The sequence below is a fragment of the Oncorhynchus mykiss genome, chromosome Y, assembly GCF_013265735.2.
Source record: "Oncorhynchus mykiss isolate Arlee chromosome Y, USDA_OmykA_1.1, whole genome shotgun sequence".
Classification (NCBI taxonomy): Eukaryota; Metazoa; Chordata; class Actinopteri; order Salmoniformes; family Salmonidae; genus Oncorhynchus; species Oncorhynchus mykiss.
Window position 1 is genome coordinate 9479000 of NC_048593.1, and position 25175 is coordinate 9504174.

Genomic DNA, 25175 nt, shown 5'->3' on the forward strand with positions numbered 1-25175 from the left:
CAGAGTGAGACAATATGAATATGAGCGATAGGAGTGCAAATAAAAAGACAAAGGGGGAGGGAGGTGAAAGATTGAAAGTGAAACACTGGAGAAGGAGGAATAAAATAGACGGATGGAGATACCCAGAAAGGCATTGAGAGAATGAAGGAGGAAGACAGATTGTTTGTTTTACTAAGGGAAAACAAAGGAGATAGACAAAGGGAACGAATGTGTATAGAAAACGAGAGAAAGAGAGAGAGCTGACGGCCTCTATTCAGAGCGAGGCGTCTTTACTTTCCTTTTTTGGTTAACCTCAGCAAAGCTCCTATAAGCTCATAAGGAGTGTTGATCCCAATGGAGGCCAAACCGCCTCCACAGCAACTCCAATGCTGGTGAACGTGTCCCTGGCAACCACTTCCCACTCTGTTCCTGACTACATTACCAATGGTTTCACTGGATGGCTTTTAATGGCTACTGTAGCAGCGTGTTCGAGGGGATCAGCCTGAGCAAGGCCCTGAACAGATTCGCGCATCTTAAATCATGTAATGAGTTGTTATTTGGGATGCATGATGATTTGTAGATCAGTGATTCTGCACTTAGCCTTGGTAAGTATGCCTGTAGATTCCATTATGACAATGTAGCGAGCCACAGTCAGCCGTCAGGCAGTCACACCACAGTTCCACTAAAATACTCAGGATCATCTAATTGGCTGGCTGTGCTCCATGAGGAAAGAGAGGGATTTCTCCTCTCACCGTGTGGTGGTTCACACGCTAAACCTGCTAAGCCCATCACACTGACCTGAACTAGGATTCACTCTGGGGACAAGACAGAACCATCCACAGTTATTCATTAACTACTAGGCCTAACCTCTGGTCAGCCTACAGATAACTACCAAAATAATGGAAAAACTGGAGTAAATGAGAGATACAAAGTACTGTATATTAAATGCAGGTGCTTCCAAACAGGTGTGGTTCCTGAGTTGATTAAACATCTCATCATACATAGTGTCATGTATAAAAATGCTGGGCAGGCCATTATTTTTGCTTCCTTGGCTATGCCCCCATAGGTTAACAATTTGGATGACCCAACTGCTGTGTTGCAAGCATTGGGTCACTTAGTTGGGTTGATGTCTTTAAAAATTGCTGGGTTATTGATGCTGAGTTATTGAGAGAGATGACCCAATGGGACATATCAGAAGACTGGAGGAGTGGCTTAGTAGGGGCATGGTTTTCAGATAGTTGTTTTTGGCTACCCGTGAGTAAATGTAATTATGGTTCATCTGTTGTGTTGTATTGTTATCACATGTTAAGGTTGGACACTGACATGAGGCTTACACAAGTGTACGAGTTCCCCAAGAGCCTATGCACATTTTGGATATGTAAATAAGAGCACTATATAGTAGATTGACATAGGCTAGTGATTTTGCTGTTCGTTATTCGTCTTGTTGGCTGAAGAAAAGTAAAATGTTCAAAGTGCACATCAGAATTCGGAAAGAAGTGCCGCACGTAGTTGCATCCTCGATTTGCATGTTCTGTTAATATGAATTATCATATTCCAAATGTGATTTCGGTCATTCTGAGCACCGTGGGTAGATGCCCTATACAGCTGGCGCACCCAATGCATATGCGTCCTGTACATTTCTCAAATGTCTGAGAAATAAAAAATGTTGCCGGTCAAATGTCTGGCGCCACATTTTGCTAACGGAACCCTGGCGTGTGTGTGTGCATGAAGCCAAATGTGTGTTTAGTTTACTCTGGCACTCAAATGGCCAACCCAGGACTGGACTTGACCCCAGAACCCCCTCCGGCCATTAGTAGTACCCGACCCAAATTATTTCCCTGTAATTGCAACAAAACCAATTGTTTCTCTGCCAAGAAACTCTGAATAACAGTTTACTAACTATATAATAGCTCCTGTTTTCTGTCCACAAAACCCTCACTCTCTCTTTCTCAAACTCCCCCTCCTTCTCCCTCTCCGGGGAACGTGTGGAGGAGTCTCATTGTGGGCAGTTGTGCACGTGGTCAGTCACACACCCACCCGGAGATGCCAATGTACATTTGTTGGCGACAAGTGCCGTACACACACCAACCCGTACCAACACGTACCCCCCCGAGACACACAGCACACAATGCACTCACAGTTTGAGGACGGCCGAGCGCTTGCCCAGCATCATCTTGACGAAGTCTCTGTAGTTGATGCTGTCGCTGATGCCTTCGGTCACCTCGGAGATCATCTTCTTCATCTCCAGGTGGGTCTTCGGAACGCCCAGCTTCTCCATCATCCTCTTCATCCCCATCATATCTGCAGGGGGACACCCACACAGGAGGAGAATGGTTCACACACACACACACACACACCTTATCTGACACCTGTTTTCAAGGCCAGCAGGCCAAATACAGTATCACCTTTCTAGTGAGACGCAATAGTGATACATGAAACCCTCATAGACCCCTGGTTAATCCCACACTTACAACACACAGAGGTCTTAAACTACTGCTCAGTGATCACACACACACACACACAAAGCACCGCAGTTGTGTATCAACGTTGAGCACCTGGCTGCTTGTCGTTTCCACTACTCACCGATCTCTCCTTGGTCATTCAGGTCAAACTCTGCATATTTGTCTGCAAAACAAAAATCGACACACAACCGCATGGTTAGCTTGCATGGTTAACACACAGCAGACTAAATAAGGAGGGTGGAGGTGTCTCAATGTAACACCTAATAAAGTTCAAGGCCTTTAATAACACACACAAACAGAACGCATTAGGGAGAGGGTAGAAGACCAAGAAGGGAAAACACACACACACAGCTGGTCATAGCAGGTGTGTCTCGCAATGGAAGGCTAGGGTCAGACAGGCCAACGAGGAAAAAAGATGGTCCTGGCCTCATGGCAATGAACAGATCCTCTCATTTGGCCTGGCCTACAGTTCACGCAGTAGCCTAATACTTTATCAGTCAGTAGCCAACTGCCCTGTGCCTCTCCAATGACAAGTCTCGTTGTGGAACTCTCTCTGGAACTCTCTCTCTCTCTCTGGAACTCTCTCTCTCTCTCTCTGGAACTCTCTCTCTCTCTCTCTCTCTGGAACTCTCTCTCTCTCTGGAACTCTGTAGTTAGTCAGATTTCTGGATTAGGCCTAGCTGTTTCCCCTGTCACAATGGAGCCTCTGTGTGTGTGTTTGTGTGTGAGGCCTTGAGTTGTGGAACTTTGTCACCGTGTAGGGAGGGATGAGGGGGCAGCCGGGGGACAATGCTGACCCTGTTTGTGAACTCTGAGGAGAGGGCCCCTCTTCCGCCTCCAACCTACACACTGCTCTGTGAGTGGGCCTCTTGTCCTGAAGCGCTCTGTCAATCAACCATCCATCCGTCCACACACTGATAGTCTCAACAACACAAGTGGCTTCTTCCTCCTCTCCAATATTCCTCATGTCTTCAAAGTGAGTGAAATATCTTGGAGGCCCTCTCTCTCTTCCTCCTCTTCCCATATTCCGTGCTCCCTTCTATTTCCATCAGGCCTTCGCTGTGAGCATAAAGGGCAAGGACGGACAATCACACATTGTCTCGCTCTCTCCTTCCCCCCCTCTCTTTTCACCATGGTTAGGAGTTTGCTCTGACAGACATATTTGTGTGATACACACATCAACCCCTGGAGCCTCTGGGGCGTGGGGCTGTTGGCTTGAGGCCTCAGCTGAGACAGTGTGGGACGCTACATGAAAGCCTCCTGTCGTTCTTTCCCAAAACAATAACGGCTTGTGTCCTTGCTCTTTGCTCATTCTCACCCGCTCTCGAACGGGAACAATACCTTCAAGCATTTGCTGTTATGAGAAATAAAGACAGCACCAGGGCTCTATCTAGTTATCCTATAGGCCAGAGGAGGCTGGTGGGAGGAGCTAAAGGAGGACGGGCTCATTGTAATGACTTGAATGGAATCGATGGAACGGAGACAAACATGTTGTTTCAATGTGCTTGATGTGTTCGATACCGTTCCATTTATTCCATTCCAGCCATTACAATTAGAGGTCGACCGATTATGACTTACGCCGATACCGATAATTGGAGGATTAAAAAAAAGCCGATACCGATTAATCTGCCGTTTTTTTTTTACATTTATTTGTAATAATTACAATAATACTGAATGAACACCTATTTTAACTTAATATAATACATCAATAAAATCAATTTAGCCTCAAATAAATAATGAAACATGTTCAATTTGGTTTAAATAATGCAAAAACAAAGTGTTGGAGAAGAAAGTAAAAGTGCAATATGTGCCATGTAAGAAAGCTAACGTTTAAGTTCCTTGCTCAGAACAAATAAAAGCTGGTGGTTCCTTTTAACAGGAGTCTTCAATATTCCCACTTAAGAAGTTTTAGGTTGTAGTTATTATAGGAATTATAGGACTATTTCTCTCTATACCATTTGTATTTCATATACCTTTGACTATTGGATGTTCTTATAGGCACTTTAGTATTGCCAGTGTAACAGTATAGCTTCCGTCCCTCTCCTCGCCCATACCTGGGCTCGAACCAGGAACACATCGACAACAGCCACCCTCGAAGCAGCGTTACCCATGCAGAGCAAGGGGAACAACTACCCCAAGTCTCAGAGCGAGTGACGTTTGAAACGCTATTAGCGCGCACCCCCCTAACTAGTTAACCATTTCACATCGGTTACACCAGCCTAATCTCGGGAGTTGATAGGCTTGAAGTCATAAACAGCTCAATGCTTGAAGCATTGCAAAGAGCTGCTGGCAAAACGCACGAAAGTACTGTTTGAATGAATGCTTACGAGCCTGCTGGTGCCTACCAGCGCTCAGTCAGACTGCTCTATCAAATCATATACTTAATTATAACATAATTAGCTTAGCTCATTAATATGGTCGAATCCGGAAACTATTCTTTCAGTGAAATACGGAACCGTTCCGTATTTTATCTAAGGGGAGGCATCCATAAGTCTAAATATTCCTGTTACATTGCACAACCTTCAATGTTATGTTATAATTACGTAAAATTCTGGCAAATTAGGCAGCCCAAACTGTTGCATGTACCCTGACTCTGCGTGCAATGAACGCAAGAGGAGTGACACAATTTAAAAATATATACTTCTATGTATTGATTTTAAGAAAGGCATTGATGTTTATGGTTAGGTACACATGGGAGCAACGACAGTCCTTTTTCGCAAATACGCACTGCATCGATTATATGCAACGCAGGACACGCTAGATAAACTAGTAATATCATCAACCATGTGTAGTTAACTAGTGATTATGATTGATTGATTTTTATAAAGATAAGTTTAATGCTAGCTAGCAACTTACCCTGGGTTACTGCATTCGCGTAACAGGCAGGCTCCTTGTGAGGCAGGTGGTTAGAGTGTTGGACTAGTTAACTGTAAGGTTGCAAGATTGAATCCCCGAGCTGACATGGTACAAATCTGTCATTCTGCCCCTGAACAAGGCAGTTAACCTACCATTCCTAGGCTGTCATTGAAAATAAGAATGTTCTTAACTGACTTGCCTAGTTAAATAATGGTGTTAAAAAAATTATTTTCTTAATTGAAAACCGGCATCCAAAAATACCGATTTACGATCGTTATGAAAACTTGAAATCGGCCCTAATTAATCGGCCATTCCGATTAATCGGTCGACCTCTAATTAAAATGAGCCCGTCCTCCTGTAGTTCATCCCACCAGCCTCCTCTGCGATAAGCCTATGTTTATAATCTCAGGATTTGCAAGTAAAATACACACACAGAACACCACTGCAACTCTCACACTCAGACCAGACCTGTCCGTGAATGATGACACACACCAGGGTTTTGCCCAGGATTTTTTTTTTAACAAGGTGCTGCTGCTGGGGGGACTAATCTGGTCCTGGTTTCAGTGTCATTCTACTCTCTAAAATCACCTGTTCCCGCAGAGCCCTAGAATTACAATAACAACCAGAGGAGAGGAGGAGCAGCCACATTCCTGCTGTCTGGACCACTGTGGAACCACCTGGCCTCACAACCCACTTAGAAATCAGGTCAGAACACACAGGCACACTAAAAAAAGACACAAAATACAAACACATTGACATATGGCACACACACCCACACAGGAAACCCACAGACACAACTTACTCACACCCCTCTTTGATTCAAACCAAAATTGGGACAGTGATACATCTGACATTCCAGGCCGGGAAGGTCTTTCCTGGCAGAATGACTTACTTTTAAAGGAATCTAGTTTTTCTGGGAGGTCCTCCTCATCCCGGTATTTCTGGTCTTCCATGTACTCCTGAGGAGAGAGGAAGAGGGGAGAAACTGAGTCTGAGAGCCCATCAGAGAAACAGGTCTAACATGGTATCAGATTCACAACATTTAACCATCGTGGCTACATCTCAATTATCGCTCCTTCCTCCCACGTGTGCACCTAGTCATTCCTTTTCAGTGAAGGGAAGTGAACATGCCTCCACCAATCCAATCCTATTTCGATTGGTGGGAAGTAGTGAACGAGTGTAAACTTCAGGTGCAATGAAATATTACTGGGACGCACCCATGTCATTTACACTCTTCAATGCAGAGGTTACAGTATCTACAGTTGAAGTCGGAAGTTTACATACACTTAGGTTGGAGTCACGAAAACTAGTTTTTCAACCACTCTACAAATTTCTTGATAACAAACTAGTTTTGGCAAGACAGTTAGGCCATCTACTTTGTGCATGACATAGGTCATTTTTCAAACAACTGTTTACAGACAGATTATTTCACTTATAATTCACTGTATCACAATTCCAGTGGGTAAGAAGTTTACATACACTAAGTTCACTGTCTTCAAACAGCTTTGAAAATTTCTGAAAATGATGTCATGGCTTTAGAAGCTTCTGATAGGCTAATTGACATCATTTGAGTCAATTGGAGGTGTACCTGTGGATGCATTTCAAGGTCTACCTTCAAACTCAGAGCATCTATGCTTGACATCATCGGAAAATCAAAAGAAATCAGCCAAGACCCCAGAAAAAAAAGGTGTAAACCTCCACAAGTCTGGTTCATCCTTGGGAGCAATTTCCAAACGCCTGAAGGTGCCACGTTTATCTGTACAAACAATAGTACGCAAGTATAAACACCATGGGACCACACAGACGTCATACTGCTCAGGAAGGAGACGTGTTCTGTCTCCTAGAGATGAAAGTACTTTGGTGCAAAAAGTGCAAATCAATCCCAGAACAGCAGCAAAGGACCTTGTGAATATGCTGGAGGAAACGGGTACAAAAGTATCTATATCCACAGTAAAACAAGTCCGATATCGACATAACCTGAAAGGCCACTCGGCAAGGAAGAAGCCACTGCTCCAAAACCACCATAAAAAAAGCCAGACTACGGTTTGCAACTGCACATGGGGACAAAGATTATACTTTTTGGAGAAATGTCCTCTGGTCTGATTAAACAAAAATAGAACTGTTTGGCCATAATGACCATCGTTATGTTTGGAAGAAAAAGAGGGAAGCTTGCAAGCCGAAGAACACCATCCCAACCGTGAAGCACGAGGGTGGCAGCATCATGTTGTGGGGGTGCTTTGCTGCAGGAGGGACTAGTGCACTTCACAAAATAGATGGCATCATGAGGGTGGAAAATTATGTGGATATATTGAAGCAACATCTCAAAACATCCGTTAGGAAGTTAAAGCTTGGTCGCAAATGGGTCTTCCAAATGGACAATGACCCCAAGCATACTTCCAAAGTTGTGGCAAAATGGCTTAACGACAACAAAGTCAAGGTATTGGAGTGGTCATCACAAAGCCCTGGGCAGAACGGAAATAGCGTGTGCAAGCAAGAAAGCCTACAAACCTGACTCAGTTACACCAGCTCTGTCAGGAGGAATGGGCCAAAATTCACCCAACTTATTGTGGGAAGATTGTGGAAGACTACCCGAAACGTTTGAACCAAGTTAAACAATTTAAAGGCAATGCTACCAAATACTAATTGATATTTAGCAGATATTTAGCAGATGTTATTGCGGGTGTAGCGAAATGCTTGTGCAGTAGTATCTAACAATTCACAACAATAAACACAAATCTAAAAGTAAAAGAATGGAATTAAGAAATATATAAACGTTAAATTGAGCAATGTCTTAGTGGCATTGACTAAAATACAGTAGAATAGAATACAGTATATACTTATGAGATTAATAAAGCAGTATGTAAATATTATTTAAACAGTATTAAAGTGACTAGTGTTCCATTATTAAAGTGGCCAGTGATTCCAAGTCTATGTATATAGGGCAGCAGCCTCTAAGGGACAGGGTTGTATAACTGAGTGGCTATTTAACAGTCTGATGGCCTTGAGATAGAAGCTGTTTTTCAGTCTCTAGGTCCCAGCTTTGATGCAACTGTACTGACCTTGCCTGATTGATAGCGGGGTGAACAGGCCGTGGCTCAGGTGGTTGATGTCCTTGATGATCTTTTTTGGCCTTCCTGTGACAATGGGTGCTATAAGTGTCATGGAGGGCAGGTAGTTTGCCCCCTTTGATCTGTTGAGCAGACCGCACCACCGTCTAGAGAGCCCTGGTTGTGAGTGGTGCAGTTTTTACATCTGTAAAAGTTTGTAGGCTGTCTCGTCATTGTTGGTAATCAGGCCTACTACTGTCGTGTCGTCCGCAAACTTGATGATTGAATTGGAGGCATGCGTGACCACGTAGTCATGGGTGAACAGGGAGTACAGGAGCGAAGTGGAGGTGTTGTTTCCTACCTTCATCACCTGGGGGCGGCCAGTCAGGAAGTCCAGGACGGTGTTCAGACCCAGGGCCCCGAACTTAATGATGAGCCTGTACTATGGTGTTGAATGCGGAGCTATAGACAATGAACTGCATTCTTACATAGGTATTCATCTAGTCCAGAGGGGACAGGGCAGTGTGCAATGTGTGGATCTATTTGGGGCGGTAAGCAAATTCAAGTGGGTCTAGGGTGTCATGTAAGGTAGAGGTGATATGATCCTTAACTAGCCTCTCTGAGCACTTCATGATGACAGAAGTGAGTGTTACGGGGTGATAGTCATTTAGTCCAGTTACCTTTGCATGAGCAGACCAGGACGTGGCTAGGGATGCCGTCTGGGCCGGCAGCCTTGCAAGGGTTAACGCGCTTAAATGTCTTACTCACGTCGGCCACAGAGAAGGAGAGCCCACAGTCCTTGGTAGTGTGCCGCGTCGGTGGCACCGTGTTATCTTCAAAGCGGTCGAAGGTGTTTAGTGTTTGTCCGGAAGCAAGACATCGGTGTTCGCGATGTGGCAGTTTTCCCCTTTGTAGTCTGCGATTGTCTGTAGACCCTGCCACATATGTCTCGGGTCTGAGCCGTTGAATTGCCACTCCACTTTGTCTCTGTACTGACGTTTTTCCTGATTGATTGTCTTACGGAGGGAATACCTACACTGTTTGTATTTGGCCATATTCCAAGTCACCTTGCCATGGTTAAATGCGGTGTTTGGCCCCTTTCAGTTTTGCACGAATGCTGCCATCTATCCACAGTTTCTGGTTTGGGTATGTTTAAATAGTCACAGTGGGAACAACATCCCTTATACCAGGGATTCTTAAACGTTTTCAGCTTGGGACCCAAATTAAAATTTCTGTATTTTTCCTGGAACGCAAGCTTAGAAAAAATATTGAACTATACATAAATATTGGTACATTTCATTGCCCTAATGCCTAAAAAAACAGTACAGACAAAAACAAATTAAATGTAATATCCATATAAATATCTATTAATGTTTATTCTCCCCCATTAAAAACACGTACATATCTGTCTGGGTTGGAACTGGTGCTGTTAAAATACAATAAATCATTTACATTCTGAACTGGAATAAACAGATTGATCACATCACACAGATGAATAACAGAACACACACAGGCTTTTTGATAGCAAGTAACAGTACAGATGAAAAATGATTAGGCTTAATGTACATCTTACTGTAGAAATTATTGTTGAAAGAAAGTCTAGGTTGGAACTGTTGCCGTTAAAATACAATGCATATTTTTTATTCTGAACTGGAATAAACAGATTGATCACATCACACAGATGTAGACCAGAAAACACACAGTCCTAATGAGAGCATGTCTATTCTGGGCTCTGTTTTTGACAGTGTAACACTGAGGTCATGCTCAGCCTTGAAACTGTTTCTGTACTTGTTTTTTAAGTGTGTCAGAGTTGAGAACCCTGACTCGCATAGGTATGTGGTGCCAAACTGGACCAGAACATCTACTGCTTTCTCAGTCAGGCAGGAGACCGCTTCCTGCTGTAGATGAGCAACCCAGAACTGTGTGTGTGTTTACCTCAAAAAGCATTTTGCAGTTAAGAATTTTTTATTTTATTATTTTAACAGCAACAGTTCCAACCTAGACTAGTTTTCAACAATAATCTATACAGTAAGATGTACAGTAAGCCTGATCATTTTTCGTCTTCATCTGTACTGTTACTAGGGTAGCTAGCTTGCTGTATCCGTGTCTAGCTTGCTTTGGCGAATGTTAGCTATTAGCTGTGTAGAAGGCCAGGGGATTGATTGAAACATCTACTACTATGAGAGTTAGTTAGTACCCCGGTTATTTCTGCTTATTATCATCTGTTATAAAATGACAACAATGCCTTGCCAGCTGACTAACTTTTCCAGGTTTGAAGCATGGTTTCCTGAAGCATTCTGCCCTGTTCTGAAAGAACTCCCTCGGTTTACCGTCACGCTGTGGATGTTTGGTCAGGACGTGTCGTTTTATTCATTTGTTCGTTATGAGAGACTCCTTACTAAGCACTTCCCCGCACAAAACACATTGTGGGCGCTCCTCGTTATAAGTTTGTATGAAAGAGAGAGAAACTCATCACTGTACATGCGTTTCATGACAATTGAGCTCAGTCAGAACTTCTGGCTAGCATGAGTCCATTTCATGACAGAGGGGAGTGATGGCGAGTGGGAATAACAAGACAGCGCTGCATTGTGTGTGTTGCGGAGTGATCTTCACGAAAACTGCAGAAAAAAGATCTGGTAAACCGCGAAGCACACAGGCATCTCCCTCTCATACTAGCGCAGCTGCCAAACTGAGCAGAGAACGCTTCTAAGCAGAGAGCGCACTGAACAGAGAGCGCAGATGCACTTGGCCAAATCAATTCCAGTAATTAATTAAATAATTATAAATTTACTCTGACACGTTGCGACCCACCATTAACAGGTTGCGACCCATACTTTAAGAAAGGCTACCCTATACACTTCTTGATGATCTCAGTCACTGTATCCATGTATTCGTCAATGTTATTCCCGGAACATATCCCAGTCCGCGTGCTCAAAACAATCTTGAAGCATGGATTCTGATTGGTCAGACCAGTGTTGAATAGACCTTAGCATGGGTACTTCCTGTTTGAGTTTCTGCCTATAGGAAGGGATGAGCAAAATGGAGTCGATAAGACTTGCTGAAGGGAGGTTGGGGGCGGGCCTTGTAGGCATCCCGGAAGTTTGAGTAGCAGTGGTCCAATGTTTTCCAGAGCGAGTACTACAGTCAATCTGTTGGTAGAACTTCGGTAGCGTTTTCCTCAAATATGCTTTGTTAAAATCCCCAGCTACAATAAATACGGCCTCAGGGTATGTGGTTTCCAGTTTGCATAAAATCCAGTGTAGTTCTTTGAGGGCCGTCGTGGTATAGGCTTGATGGGGAAAATACACGACTGTGACTACAACCGCAGATAATTCTCTTGGGATGTAATATGGTCGGCATTTGATTGTGAAGTATTCTAGGTCGGATGAACAAAAGGACTTGAGTTTCTGTATATTATCACAATCATACCATGAATAGTTAATCATGAAACATACACACCCGCCTTTCTTCTTCCCGGAGAGTTTTTATTATTGTCTGCACGATGTACTGAGAACCCAGCAGGCTGTATGGACAGGGACAGTATATCCCAAGAAAACCCTGTTTCTGTGAAACAGAGTATGCTACAATCCCTGATGTCTCTCTGGAAGGAGATCCTTGCCCTGAGCTCGTGTACTTTGTTATCCAGAGACTGAATATTAGCGAATAATAGAATTGGAAGTGGTGGATGGTGTGCACGCCTCCTGAGTCAGACTAGAAGTCCACTCCGAATACCTTTCCTCCTCCGGCGGTGTTTTGAATGCAGCCTCTGGAATAAGATCAATTGCCCTCGGGGGTACGAGCAAAGGATCCAATTCGGGAAAGTCGTATTCCAGAGGATAGAGTGCCTCCTACTAGCCCTCAAACACCACTGCAAACAACATCTGGTCTCCCATCCAGGGACTGACCAGGACCAACCATGCTTAGCTTCAGAGCCAAGCCAACAGTGGGATGCATGGTGGTATGCTGCTGGCCATGCTATGTCTCTAGGGCTTGTAAAGACACAGCCTGTGTCCCAAACAGAACCCTATTTCCTACATAGTGCACTACTTTTGAACAAAGCCCTTATGGTCCTGGTCAAAAGTAGTGCTCTATATTGAACAAAGCCCTTATGGTCCTGGTCAAAAGTAGTGCTCTATATAGGGAATAGGGTGCCATTTGGGACTCACACAGTGTGTTTCTTCCTGTGCTCCATAGCACAGGAAAGTGGGACATGAGAATGGCTGATACCGGAGTCAGTAAAGAAAGGCAGGCAGCCATTGTGATTGTTCAGGTGTAGCTCAGTAATGTGGCCCTGTATGGAGCATTCATTACCAGGGCCAACCATACACAAAATACATACACACGCATGACTGTTAAAGACACGTGTCGTCGGAGGCTCCGTGTGCTATAATGGCGGATCTAGATGCATGCTCGAGGCCAAATTGAGCTCAGCATCACCGTGCACCTCCTAAATTTTGTAACAATGCGGGCCGGTAGGTCCTGTATAAACACAAACTCACTTCCTTGACAACTTCCTTCTCAGACGCTTTGGATAAAAGAGTAAATGGAATATATTATATAATATGAAGAGACATTTGATGCCTGAAGAGGTGTTAGTCCAGTACATGTGTGTGAGTAGGAGAGAAAGGGTTATAAAGAGAGTTTGTGTGAGTGGTAGAGCATGAAATTGTAGGTGAATATGAGAATCAGCATTAAAGGCAATCTCTCAAGGACAGCGGCACGATTCAGTGGGTCTGACTCATCACTGCAACAAACACGCACACCATATTAATAGCAACAGTGTTTCCCTATATTCTTTTCGGGGCGCTCCCCCGCTGCTAAAATCATTGTCGCCACTCCAAAAATATGATTTTTATTTTTAATAATCTAGTGATAGATACTGTACACACACACACACACACACACACACACACAAATACCGTTTTTAATCATATTTTTGGACTGCCCGGCAACGATTTAGCATTGACAGAGCACCCCTAAATGAATAGAAGGGAAACTCTCAATGGACATTGAACGTAGGGCTGTAACGACTGCATCGGACCGCGGACCCTAAACCGAACAGTCAAACTGAGCAATGTGCCCAGCTTCGCGCACTGTGCCCAGCTTCGCGATGTAGGCGGTCTGTTCCTGATCTTGCACATCTGCGCCACTCGGGAGCCAAAGCTCTGACAAGCGGTTTCAACTCGGTATTTGCATTTGAGGTTTGGTTCAACATAACCGGGTCGAATGGACACCAAAACACATTGAGACAATATTTTAGAATAATAGAGAAGTTCGCTTTTTTTTAACAATACCCGTTGTATGTCTCAACTACACAAATTGCACGCAGAGCGGACACGACTAAAAACACCAGAATCAATGAACATTTATTCTAGAAAATGAATGCTCAGTTTGTCCCAAATACAGGTGTGCCAAGCTTGTAGCGTCATACCCAAGAAGACTCAAGGCTGTAATCACTGCCAAAAGTGCTTCAACAGAGTACAGTATTCCTGTTTTAATTTTTTGACGTGCAAAAAATGTCAAATAAACTGTTTTTGCTTCGTCATTATGGGGCATTGTGTGTAGATTGAGGTAAAACAAACAAAGTAATCTATTTTAGAATAAGGCTGTAACGTAACAAAATGTGGAAAAAGTGAAGGGGTCTGAATAATTTCCAAATGCACTGTATGTGTATGGTGTATGTACTGTGTGTAAATTATGTACACTACATGACCAAAAGTATGTGGACACCTGCTTGTTGAACATCTCATTCCAAAATCATGGGCGTTAATATGGAGTTGGTTCTCCTTTGCTGCTACAACAGGCTCCAACAGTCATTGAAATGAAAGTTAGTCAGGGAACATCGAAAATTCCAAAAGCATTCTTTGCTTATTTTGACAGCAAGGAAATATAATCAATTTGAAGACCGCATAAGCCTGCGGGGGAAAATGAGTTTGACACCTCTGGGGTAGAGCAAGAGCCGGGTGAAGAGAGAGAGGAGCAGGAGAGCCTCATTTTATTTTCATAACAACCCCCCCCCCCCGAAGTGCAAATCTGCTGAACACCACTGCATTCACTGTCTGGCAACTGAGTCATAGAACTGGAGGTGGTGATGCAGGCATGTTACTCACGGGCAGCGAAGCGCTAAACCCAAGGCTGAGCCAATCATCAGTCAACTAGTGACTACACTGCACCTGGAATTACTGCTTTCTTGAGTATACAATAAAAAGGCTTTTTTTTCTTCTTTTTTTTTTACAATAGTAAAAATGTATGCTTGTGCGTGTATGGTTGATGTCATCAGTTCACCAATATGGGTCTAAATTTTGTTGATGTTATTGCAGAAATAAGGATGATAATTTTGTTAAACGGCCCACAAAACAAACAAAAATAAAACGGCGATTCTCCTGATTGACCTCTCTCCGCAACATCTCACTGGGCAAAAACTGGTTGAATCAACGCTGTTTCCACATCATTTCCACATCACTTCACAGCATTGTCTTTTTTTCATCCAACTTGTAACCTAAAACCAATGACATGGTGAAATGTTTTGCTGACTTCCCATTGACTTCACATTGGTTGACAACTCAACTAAATGTAAATCAAAACTAGAAGTTGAACTGATGTCTGTGCCCTGAGGGCTGATTCTCTCTCTCCTCACTTCTAGGTTGTTTCCATGTGACCAGAATGTGTGAGAGAGAGACAGAGAGACATACTTTCAGCCCCAGAGAGAGAGAGAGAGAGAGAGGACAGGCTTCTAGCCCCAAAGAGAATATATGTCAACAGCAATCACTGAAAAATCCTCTGCGGTATCATTAACAGCAAACATTTCCTCAGTGAAAACATTGTAAAATCAATGTACAGAAACAGCAAGTGTGCAGTTAAAATTGGCAATGAACACACAGATGTCTTTCCTCAGAGCCGTAGGGTGAGACAAGGATGCAGCAAGAGCCCCACCCTTTTCAACATTTATATCAATGAATTGGTGAGGGCACTAGAACAGTCTGCAGCACATGGCCTCACCCTACTGGACTCTGAAATCAAATGTCTACTGTTTGCAGATGATCTGGTGCTTCTGTCCCCAACCAAGAAGGGCTTACAGCAGCACCTAGATATTCTGCACAGATTCTATTAGACCCTGACAGTGAATCTCAGTAAGACAAAATAATGGTGTTAAAAAAAGGTCCAGTTGCCAGGACAACAAATACAAATTATATCTAGACTAGGGTGACCAGACGTCCCCGTTTTCAGGGGAAATGTCCCCGTTTTTAACTGTGCTTTAAAAACGGCCCGCAAAGTGAAATATTTTACTTGGCAAGAAAGACCGGGCAGCAGAGCCTACCGGTTGACGTCTCAATCGCGTTGTGCTAGTTTTGTCCAGCAGAAGGGGCTGCTCGCTATAGCAGCTTCATTCACTCTTCTTCTTCTACTAACTACTTGCTCGCGATAGTTTTAGAGAAAACTGCTGTGGAAAACTCGGCCAGAAGCTAGCAAGTGTCAAGTGAGTCCACAACATCACCAGAAACGTATTTTCAAGCCAGGTAAGTTAAAATCGTTTAAGATACTAGCTAGTGATGTTATATCACAATTTATTATATAGATAGATGTGCTCTATAAGGTTTTAAATAGCTAACGTTAGCTAGCATAACTTATGTAGACTAACATTAAGTTAGCTAGCTACTGTTATGGTAGCTAGGTAAAAAAAATAAACGTTCACATGTAAACATGCAGTGGACGGGCTATTTTGAAAATATGATTATATTAAATTAACGCACAATTAATTCTGAGAATATTTTTTGTAGATTACAATTTTAATGGTTTGGCATTATAATAAGTAGTGTTGAAAATATATATTTAGGAATGTTCATGGATAACATTAGTAGTGGAGAGGAAGAAGAGTGAAGGAGACAGAGGAGGAAAGGTAAAGATATGGTTACAGAGCCTGCCAATTTGTTATTCCAAACAATGTTTTTGAGATAAAATACAAAAATGAGGCAAACAATGGGAATCTGTTAACCAAAGTATTTTATCTAATAGTATGCTGTTTATTAATACAGATTGGAGAGAAAGGAGAAGGAAAAATGAAGGGAGAAAAAAAGAGTGAAGCAAGGAGAGTGTAGAAGAGTGAGGTGGAAAGGTGAAGAGAAGGAAAGGAAGACGGGTGAAGAAAAGAGGAGAAAGATTGGAGGAGAAGAAAAAGTTGTGTAAGAAGAGTGACACAAGGAGAGTGAAGAAGAACAGACAGAGGAGATACAAAGACTCTCTCCAAGAAACAGAAATGCACTTTTTATGAAAATCATGAGATAATTTCCATTTATACGCTCAGGTCAAGACGATAGAATGGTTCACTGCACCCTTAGTAATTCCTCTCTTTCAATTGGCAGCCGGAGAAGAACGGCAGTGGTGGAACATCAGCAGACGAAAAAGCATAAAGCCTCTCTGATTGGCCGTGTTGGTATGCCCTCTGTCACCACATTCTTCAAGAAGGTAGAGCCTTCCAAAGAAGAATATGGTTTAGCTGTGCAGGAGGGTGTTTTGCATACCACACTATGTGACACAGTCATAGTTACAGATCTATGGACTGCACAGCACAACTGACACGGAAGCTTTGTGAATCAAAGTTTACATGTGCTAGGACAAAATGTGACGCCATAGTGAGTAACGTGTTAGCAACATGGGCAACTACTTTGCTAACACAGGATCTAGACCAGGTTGAATTTGTGTCCCTGTCCATTGATGCATCCAATCATGGACATGTAAAGCTGTTGCCAGTAGTAGTCAGATATGTAAGATATATGATGGCAGCACATCTGTGGAAACAAAACTGATTGATTGTGTTGAATGGAGAAACAGCAGAGGAGATTGCAGCTGAGGTCCTGGTAGTCATCCAAAAATGTAACCTGGAAAATATTCTCTGCCGACAACAAATACCAACTTTGGAGGACTGAATAGGCTGGGGAGGGTCAATGTCCATACCAAAAAAAGGCAACCTCTGAATCTAAAAGATTTACATTGTCTCCTTTTAAAAAGGCAACCTCTGCATGAAGACATCCAGAAGGCAGCAAGCACACTGCAGGAAAAATGCCCCAATGTGACCATCAATGAGGATGCATTGTGTGACGAGGTTTCTGGCCTGCAAGAGTTCCTAAAGGGGGATCACTTGAAGAATGGAAAACATCTGAGACACCGTTTAGTCAGAGATGGAGCTCGGTGGTTAACCACTTCAAAGAGAACGACATCCCACACACTAACCTGGCTAGATTAGCGTCTGTTGTCATGTGCTTACCTGGAAGTAATGCACCAGCCGAGAGATTGTTCTCCAAAATGAATGATCTATGGACAGCAGCAAGAAATAGGTTCACTGTTCCTACCACCAAGGCCATGCTTATTGTGAAGATAAACTTCAACCTCCCCTGCCAGGAGTTCATGGAGAAGCTGGCCAAAGACAGAGCAATCCTGATGAAGATACATTCATTCTGAGAAAAATACAGATTAGGTTGGTATAAGTATATTACGTAGGTCCCAATCTCATCAGCATCTTATTTCTTTATTATGTTAAGTATTTCACATGTACTATTGTCTGTTTTTTCAATTCTGCTCATGTTCTCTTCTGCTCTTAGTCTACCAGGATCACTGAATGGCTGTTCAGATCGGACAGTTCTGTCTTGTCTGTAGTAGTGTTTCTGTAATATAGTTGTTTTCTCTATCACAGCCTGTTAGACTAAATACATGAAACCGGAATTGTTCCCCTTTTTTATTTAATAGATAATAACATTGGATATTTTAATTATATATTGACCACCGAACTGTAAATGTCCCCGGTTTTAATTTCAGAAATCTGGTCACCTTAATCTAGACACTGTTGCCCTAGAACACGCAATGAATTATACCTACCTCGGCCTAAACATCAACACCACAGGTAACTTCCACAAGGCTGTGAACGATCTAAGAGACAAGGCTATGCCATCAAAAGGAACATAAAACTTGAGATCCCAATTAGGATCTGGCTAAAAATACTTCAAATCAGTTATAGAACCCATTGGCCTCTATAGTTGAGGTCTGGGGTCCACTCACCAACCAAGAATTCACAAAATGGGACACCCAATTGAGACTGGATCCAGAAGTTTGCAAAAAATATACTTTGTATACAATGCTAAACACCAAACAATGCATTCAGAGCAGAATTATACCCACCAGTTATCAAAATCCCCAAAAGTGCTGTTAAATTCACCAACGCCCTAAAAGGAAGCGATGCCCACACATTCCACCACAAAGCCCTCACCTACAGAGAGATTAAAATAGAGAAGAGTCCCCTAAGCCAGCTGATTCTGGGGCTCTGTTCACAAACACAAACAGACCAGCACCAGGCCAGCAACACAATTAGAGCCAACCAAATTATGAGGAAGGAAAAAGATAACTATTTGACACACTGCAAAGAATCAACCAAGTATGGCCTAGTATGGTTCTCAATCAGAGGCAGGTGTCATTAGTTGTCTCTGATTGAGAATCATACTTAGGTAGCCTGGGTTTCACTGTTTGTTGGTGGGTGATTGTCTATGTTAGTTGCTTGTGTCAGCACAGTTCTTATGATAGCTTCACAGTCGTTATTTGTTTATTGTTTTTGTACAGTTTACTTCGTGTTTTTCGTCATCTATTAAATGATGCATTCACACCACGCTGCACTTTGGTCCGCTTCTTACGACCATCGTGACATAAACAGAGAGTACAGTCGTGGCAAAAAGTTTTGAGAATGACACAAATATACATTTTCACAAAGACTGCTGCCTCAGATTGTATGACGGCAATTTGCATATACTCCAGAATGTTATGAAGAGTGATCAGATGAATTGCAATTAATTGCAAAGTCCCTCTTTGCCATGCAAATGAACTGAATCCCCCCCAAAACATTTACACTGCATTTCAGCCCTGCCACAAAAGGACCAGCTGACATCATGTCAGTGATTCTCTCGTTAACACAGGTGTGAGTGTTGACGAGGACAAGGCTAGAGACCACTCTGTCATGCTGATTGAGTTCAAATAACAGGCTGGAAGCTTTAAAAGGAGGGTGGTGCTTGGAATCATTGTTCTTCCTCGGTCATCCATGGTTACCTGCAAGGAATCAAGTGCCGTCATCATTGCTTTGCACAAAAAGGGCTTCACAGGCAAGGATATTGCTGCCAGTGAAATTGCACCTAAATCAACCATTTATCGGATCATCAAGAACTTCAAGGAGAGCGGTTCAATGCAAGCGCCAGGACTGTCTCCTAAAGTTGATTCAGCTGCGGGATCGGGGCACCACCAGTACAGAGCTTGCTCAGGAATGGCAGCAGGCAGGTGAGAGTGCATCTGCACGCAGTGAGGCAAAGACTTTTGGAGGATGGCCTGGTGTCAAGAAGGGCAGCAAAGAAGCAACTTCTCTCCAGGAAAAACATCAGGGACAGACTGATATTCTGCAAAAGGTACAGGGATTGGACTGCTGAGGACTGGGGTAAAGTCATTTTCTCTGATGAATCCCCTTTCCGGTTGTTTGGTGCATCCGGAAAAAAAGCTTGTCCGGAGAAGACAAGGTGAGCGCTACCATCAGTCCTGTGTCATGCCAACAGTAGAGCATCCTGAGACCATTCATGTGTGGGGTTGCTTCTCAGCCAAGGGAGTGGGCTCAATCACAATTTTGCCTAAGAACACAGCCATGAATAAAGAATGGTACCAACACATCCTCCGAGAGCAACTGCTCCCAACCATCCAGGAACAGTTTGGTGACGAACAATGTCTTTTCCAGCATGATGGAGCACCTTGCATTAAGGCAATAGTGATAACTAAGTGGCTCAGGGAATAAAACATCGATATTTTGGGTCCATGGCCAGGAAACTCCCCAGACCTTAATCCCATTGAGAACTTGTGGTCAATCCTCAAGAGGCGGGTGGACAAACAAAAACCCACTAATTCTGACAAACTCCAAGCATTGATTATGCAAGAAAGGGTGGCCATCAGTCTGGATGTGGCCCAGAAGTTAATTGACAGCATGCCAGGACGGATTGCAGGGGTCTTGAAAAAGAAGGGTCAACACTGCAAATATTGACTTTTTGTATCAACTTCGTGCAATTGTCAATAAAAGCCTTTGACACTTATGAAATAATGTAATTATACTTCAGTATTCCATAGTAAAATCTGACAAAAATATCTAAAGACACTGAAGCAGCAAACTTTGTGGAAATTAATATTTGTGTCATTCTCAACTTTTGCCCACAACTATACAGTGGTCGAATACCTACCCACTGAGACTCACCGAAAATTAAGAAAATCCTTGACTACGTACAGACTTAGTGAGAATAGCCTTGCTATTGAAAGAGGTTGCCATAGGCAGACATGGCTCTCAAGAGAAGACAGTATATGTGTCCACTGTCCACAAAATGAGGTGGAAACTGAACTACACTTCCTAACCTGCAAAATGTATGACCACATTAGAGACATATTTCCCACTGATCACACAGACCCACAAAGAATTTGAAAACAAATACAACATTAATGGTAAGCATTTCACTGTAATGTCTACACCTATTGTATTCGGCACGTGACAAATTCGATTTGATAAACTTCTATATCTGTAAGGCGAAATACCACAATGTACAATCACAGCAACATGATTTGTGTGCCATTTCTATGAGAAAAGGGCAAACAGTTGAGCACAAACATTGTAAATACCACCATCTGTTTATCTTCTCCCACTATCTTCATGCTACAACTATTTTCACATTGCTAAAACACTTTACATAGCTGACAATATAACACTTTAAATGTCTATATTTTTAAAACCTTTGAGTGCAGTGTTTACTGTTAATTTTTAATAAAAAAAAAATGGATGTAGTTAAATTATTTTTTGCTCACTTATGTTTGTTTAGGTCTTATGCCAAGGCAATCTAAAAATATGTTTCCCATGCCAATAAAGGGCCTTTTGAATTGAAATAATTTAGAGAGAGAGAGAGGGAGAGAGAAGCTACTCAAATGCTGTGGGCCCGTTCCAGCCCTCTTCCGGACAGTCGCCCCCGACACAAAGGGCGCATTCAACCCGCTGCCCAAACACACATTTCCCGTCTAAACGCAGGGGGATAACCGCCCGGCTCCAGCAGTCAAGGGAGAGGGGCCACACAGCATCTGCCCTTTTTCTGATTTTAGTCTTTAAATCAGGAATTGGATAAATTGTAGGAAATATTTAGGGCGAGATTAGACTGGTCTAGCGCGAGCAAAAACATTAAAACCAGGAGTGCGAGGGACATTCACAGACTGACCCCCAGAAGACGTAGCTGTGACGGCTATGCCATGCAACAAGTGGCTGTCGCTCTCACGACACAGGGAAGACCGCCGGCAAGATAACGGGTCACCGGGTCAATAACAATGAAATTAATCATTTATGACATATTTTATCACATGCAAATGTGAGTACAGGCAGATAACGCATATAGCAATAATGCCCTTTACGTTATTTGCAAACGTAACGGGCTGAAACCTGATTAGCTATGAGCTAGCTAAATCAAAGTAGGTTCAAGGCCAAGTGGTATTATTCTGTCGAAAATAAATAGTTAATACCTTCATTGACAAAATAAAACGCAAATATCGACATTAGATACATCACCAGATTTACCTTGTTTATTTCCTCGCATCTCTCCCTTTGTTGAGCTTTGAGTAATCCAAAGGCTTTCCCTCCTGCAAGAAAATAGATCGGACGTTAGCTCGCTACAGTAGTCTAATTTCATCCAGTTAGCTAGCTGGTCTACTATCTAGCTAGCCCTTGCATGCTCCATTGCGGAGAGCGGCGAGCGTTCCATTCCAACAGGCAATACAGAACTAGCTGACAATAGATTGCAAACGCTAGCTAGCCCTTTTAGCTTGATAGATAATCCCCCCCAAAATATCCCACTCGGATAACGTTATTTGCAATTACCTTGAAATTTCTGATTCACAGGCATTGTGGAGTGAGTTTGATATAGTGAGATGGGGAAGGAGAAATCAGCGGACAGCAGCTCGCTGGTCTTCTTCCCTTCGCGGGGTATTGCCCTGTGTGTTATGGCTGTGGCGCGCTGCGGTGACAGTGGCTCCGTTTTTATAGTTCAGTGAGTGGGTCAGTCAATTCACAGCAAGTGATGCTCTCTGGCTCGCCAGAAATAAAAGTGATTCTTGGTTACCCTCGTGTGGTAAATTAAAGAACTGCAAGTGTAAGGTACACAATCTGCTTTCAAAATAAAAAAGATTTGAAACTAACCCTGACATGTACAGACCTACCTAAGACCTATTTGTGAGATTTGAAGCAACATTTTCACAAACCAATTATACTGATCAGAATTAAAGTCCATACGCCCCAAGTACAAAAAAATGCTTTTCATTGTCTTTATTTGACTGCATACATTTACATGTGTGCTTTTATTCAGTTTATCTATGGCTTTGGCCATAGAGGCTAAGGCTGATCCAATTTTTCCAATAGTTTGTGAACACTGCAGCAGCATCATCATGTCAAATCAAAGTTGATTGGTTGTGTACAAAGATTTGCAGATGTTATTGCAAGTGCAGCGAAATGCAATTTTTTTAAATGAAGAAATATCCGAATGAGCAATGTCAGAGACCAAAATATATATACATATACATGTAATGTATATATATATATATATATATATATATATATATATATATATATATATATATATATATATATATATATATACATATAATAGTGTGTATAGACAGTATGGAGTGTATGAATAGAAAAGGTGTACAGCTGTAGTTATATAGGATGAGCCATGACTAGAATACATATAAAGTGGGTAAAACAGTATGTAAACATTATTAAAGTGACCAGTGTTCAATGATACTATGTACATAGGGCAGCTGTCTCTAAGGTGCAGGGTAGAGTACTGGGTGGTAGACGGCTAGAACAGTGACTAAGGTTAAGGGCAGGGTCCTGGGCAAAGGCAGGCTAGTGATGACTGTTCAACAGTTTGATGGACTGGAGATAGAAGCTGTTTCTCAGTCTCTCAGTCCAAGCTTTGATACACCTGTACTGTTTCCGTCTTCTAGATGGTAACGGGGAGAAATTGCCTAAATCATACTGCACTCACAATATATTTTTCGATGTCTTCTGGCCAGAGAACTGCAAGAAAAGCGATAGAGGGATTATTATTATATAACAATAACTTTATTGGCACTGTAGTTACATCATTTGAGCACAATCTTTACTTAATTTTACCATAACTAAAAAGTTAAAAACCAAACCCCCTCTTCGTCCACCGTAAACAGAACCCCCCCGATGCCCCACACAGCAGCATAGCTCTGGGGTCTGTACAACCTGCCCCTGCATCTGATGCTTTCTCGTTTTCCACACTGCCATTTTTGCCTGCCTCAAAAAGTAGTTAGCAGTTCCTATGCCTGTCTGCTACAGTGAACCTAGGCCCTCCAACATATAGGTCTAGTGTCAGCCCCAAACCTAGCTGGTACATCACCATTCCAGGACAGAAAACAGCCCTGCCAGCCTAGAACAAAGGAAAAACAAATGCTTCACTGTCTCCTCCCCACAAAAAGGATACCACCTCCCTACCGATGACATGTGTGACATGTGTCTGTTCGTAGAGACAGCCCCATGAAAGAGAGAGAGATGATGGTTTACATGGTTTACAGTGGACTGAACAGTTAAAAAGGAGAATTACAAGAATTATAAACAGGTCTTACCAAGTCTCTCTCTATCTCTCTGAGTTTGGATGTGGTGAGGTTGATAAGTAAAAGTTATCAGGCAGCTCAGTCTTTCATCCCTATGGCTGTGGCCAAAGATATGCTCTTCGTTGCTCTCATCTGGACAGTAAGGAACACGGTCACTTAAATACACCTGTGTCTAGACACAAGTCTCAATGGGAAGGATCCTGAGTCCAATGTCTTTCTTTTCCATGGTTCTAGCTTGGTATGTCTAGGTGAGCAGAAGTGAAAATGGGGAATGCAGGTTGGGCCATGTCAGAGGTCAAAATGGGGGACAGAGGCTGCATTTGAAACCATTTCAAATAAATCTTTATTCATTGATTGTTGAAGAATATAACATAAATGCGTCATTTGCTTAGGTTTGGCTTCATTCCATCTCGCTCACAACCCTTCAGGCATCTTACTTAACTCTTACATAAACAAACCTGATTCTCAAACAAGAATAAAGTGTGGTGTTTGGCACTGCCAGGCTACCTAGGGGCTAAGTGGGGATGTAGCCTTATATCAGTCACAAACAGCAGGTTGACACATCACTCTGTATGTAGACACATTCTTCATATAACTTGTGTACACAAAACATCATGATTGATGATGTATCAATTTATAAACCTATGCAGTTATATAGGCTTACCAATTGTTTCATAAGCCCTAGAATGACAATAAAACAATTTGAACCAGTGAGTTATAACAGTTCTTTCATGTTTCAGAAATATAGACCACATCTGTAACTTATAAACATTTTAAAACTCCCCCAAACACTCCTTAGAAAAATGCCTCTCTAGCTACCCATCTGGTTTTCAAAACACTTAACATTCCCTTATCTAAAGGACATGCCTTGAAGATGTTCCTGGTTGGGCCATCAGATCGTTAGACACACCTGGCAAATGGCTACCCTCAGGCAGTGACTGACAGACGACTTAAATTTGTGGTTGGTCTGAGCAGGAACTGTCACAATCCAGTCAGAGGGTTAACATGATGTCACACCCTGATGTGTTTGACCATGTCTTGTGCTTGTCTCCACCCCCCACCAGGTGTCTTCCATCTGTTCCCATTATCCGCTGTGTACTTATACCGGTGGTTTCTGTTTGTAAGTTGCCAGACAAGTTGTCTTGTCTCGTCA

General features: G+C 42.6%; 1 protein-coding gene across 1 annotated transcript in view; it reads right to left on the reverse strand.

Annotated features, from left to right (window-relative positions):
• aif1l (allograft inflammatory factor 1-like) overlaps positions 1 to 22420 on the reverse strand; it is a 40082-nt gene extending 17662 nt beyond the window's left edge. The window contains exons 1-5 of the mRNA XM_036967797.1: positions 22260 to 22420; positions 21960 to 22021; positions 6190 to 6256; positions 2563 to 2604; positions 2118 to 2280 (exon numbers count right to left, since the gene is read on the reverse strand). Of these exons, the coding sequence (XP_036823692.1) occupies positions 2118 to 2280; positions 2563 to 2604; positions 6190 to 6256; positions 21960 to 22021; positions 22260 to 22284 (359 nt within the window). The 5' untranslated portion in view covers positions 22285 to 22420. The remainder of the gene's footprint in view (positions 1 to 2117; positions 2281 to 2562; positions 2605 to 6189; positions 6257 to 21959; positions 22022 to 22259) is intronic.
• Between the last annotated feature and the right edge of the window lie 2755 nt (positions 22421 to 25175).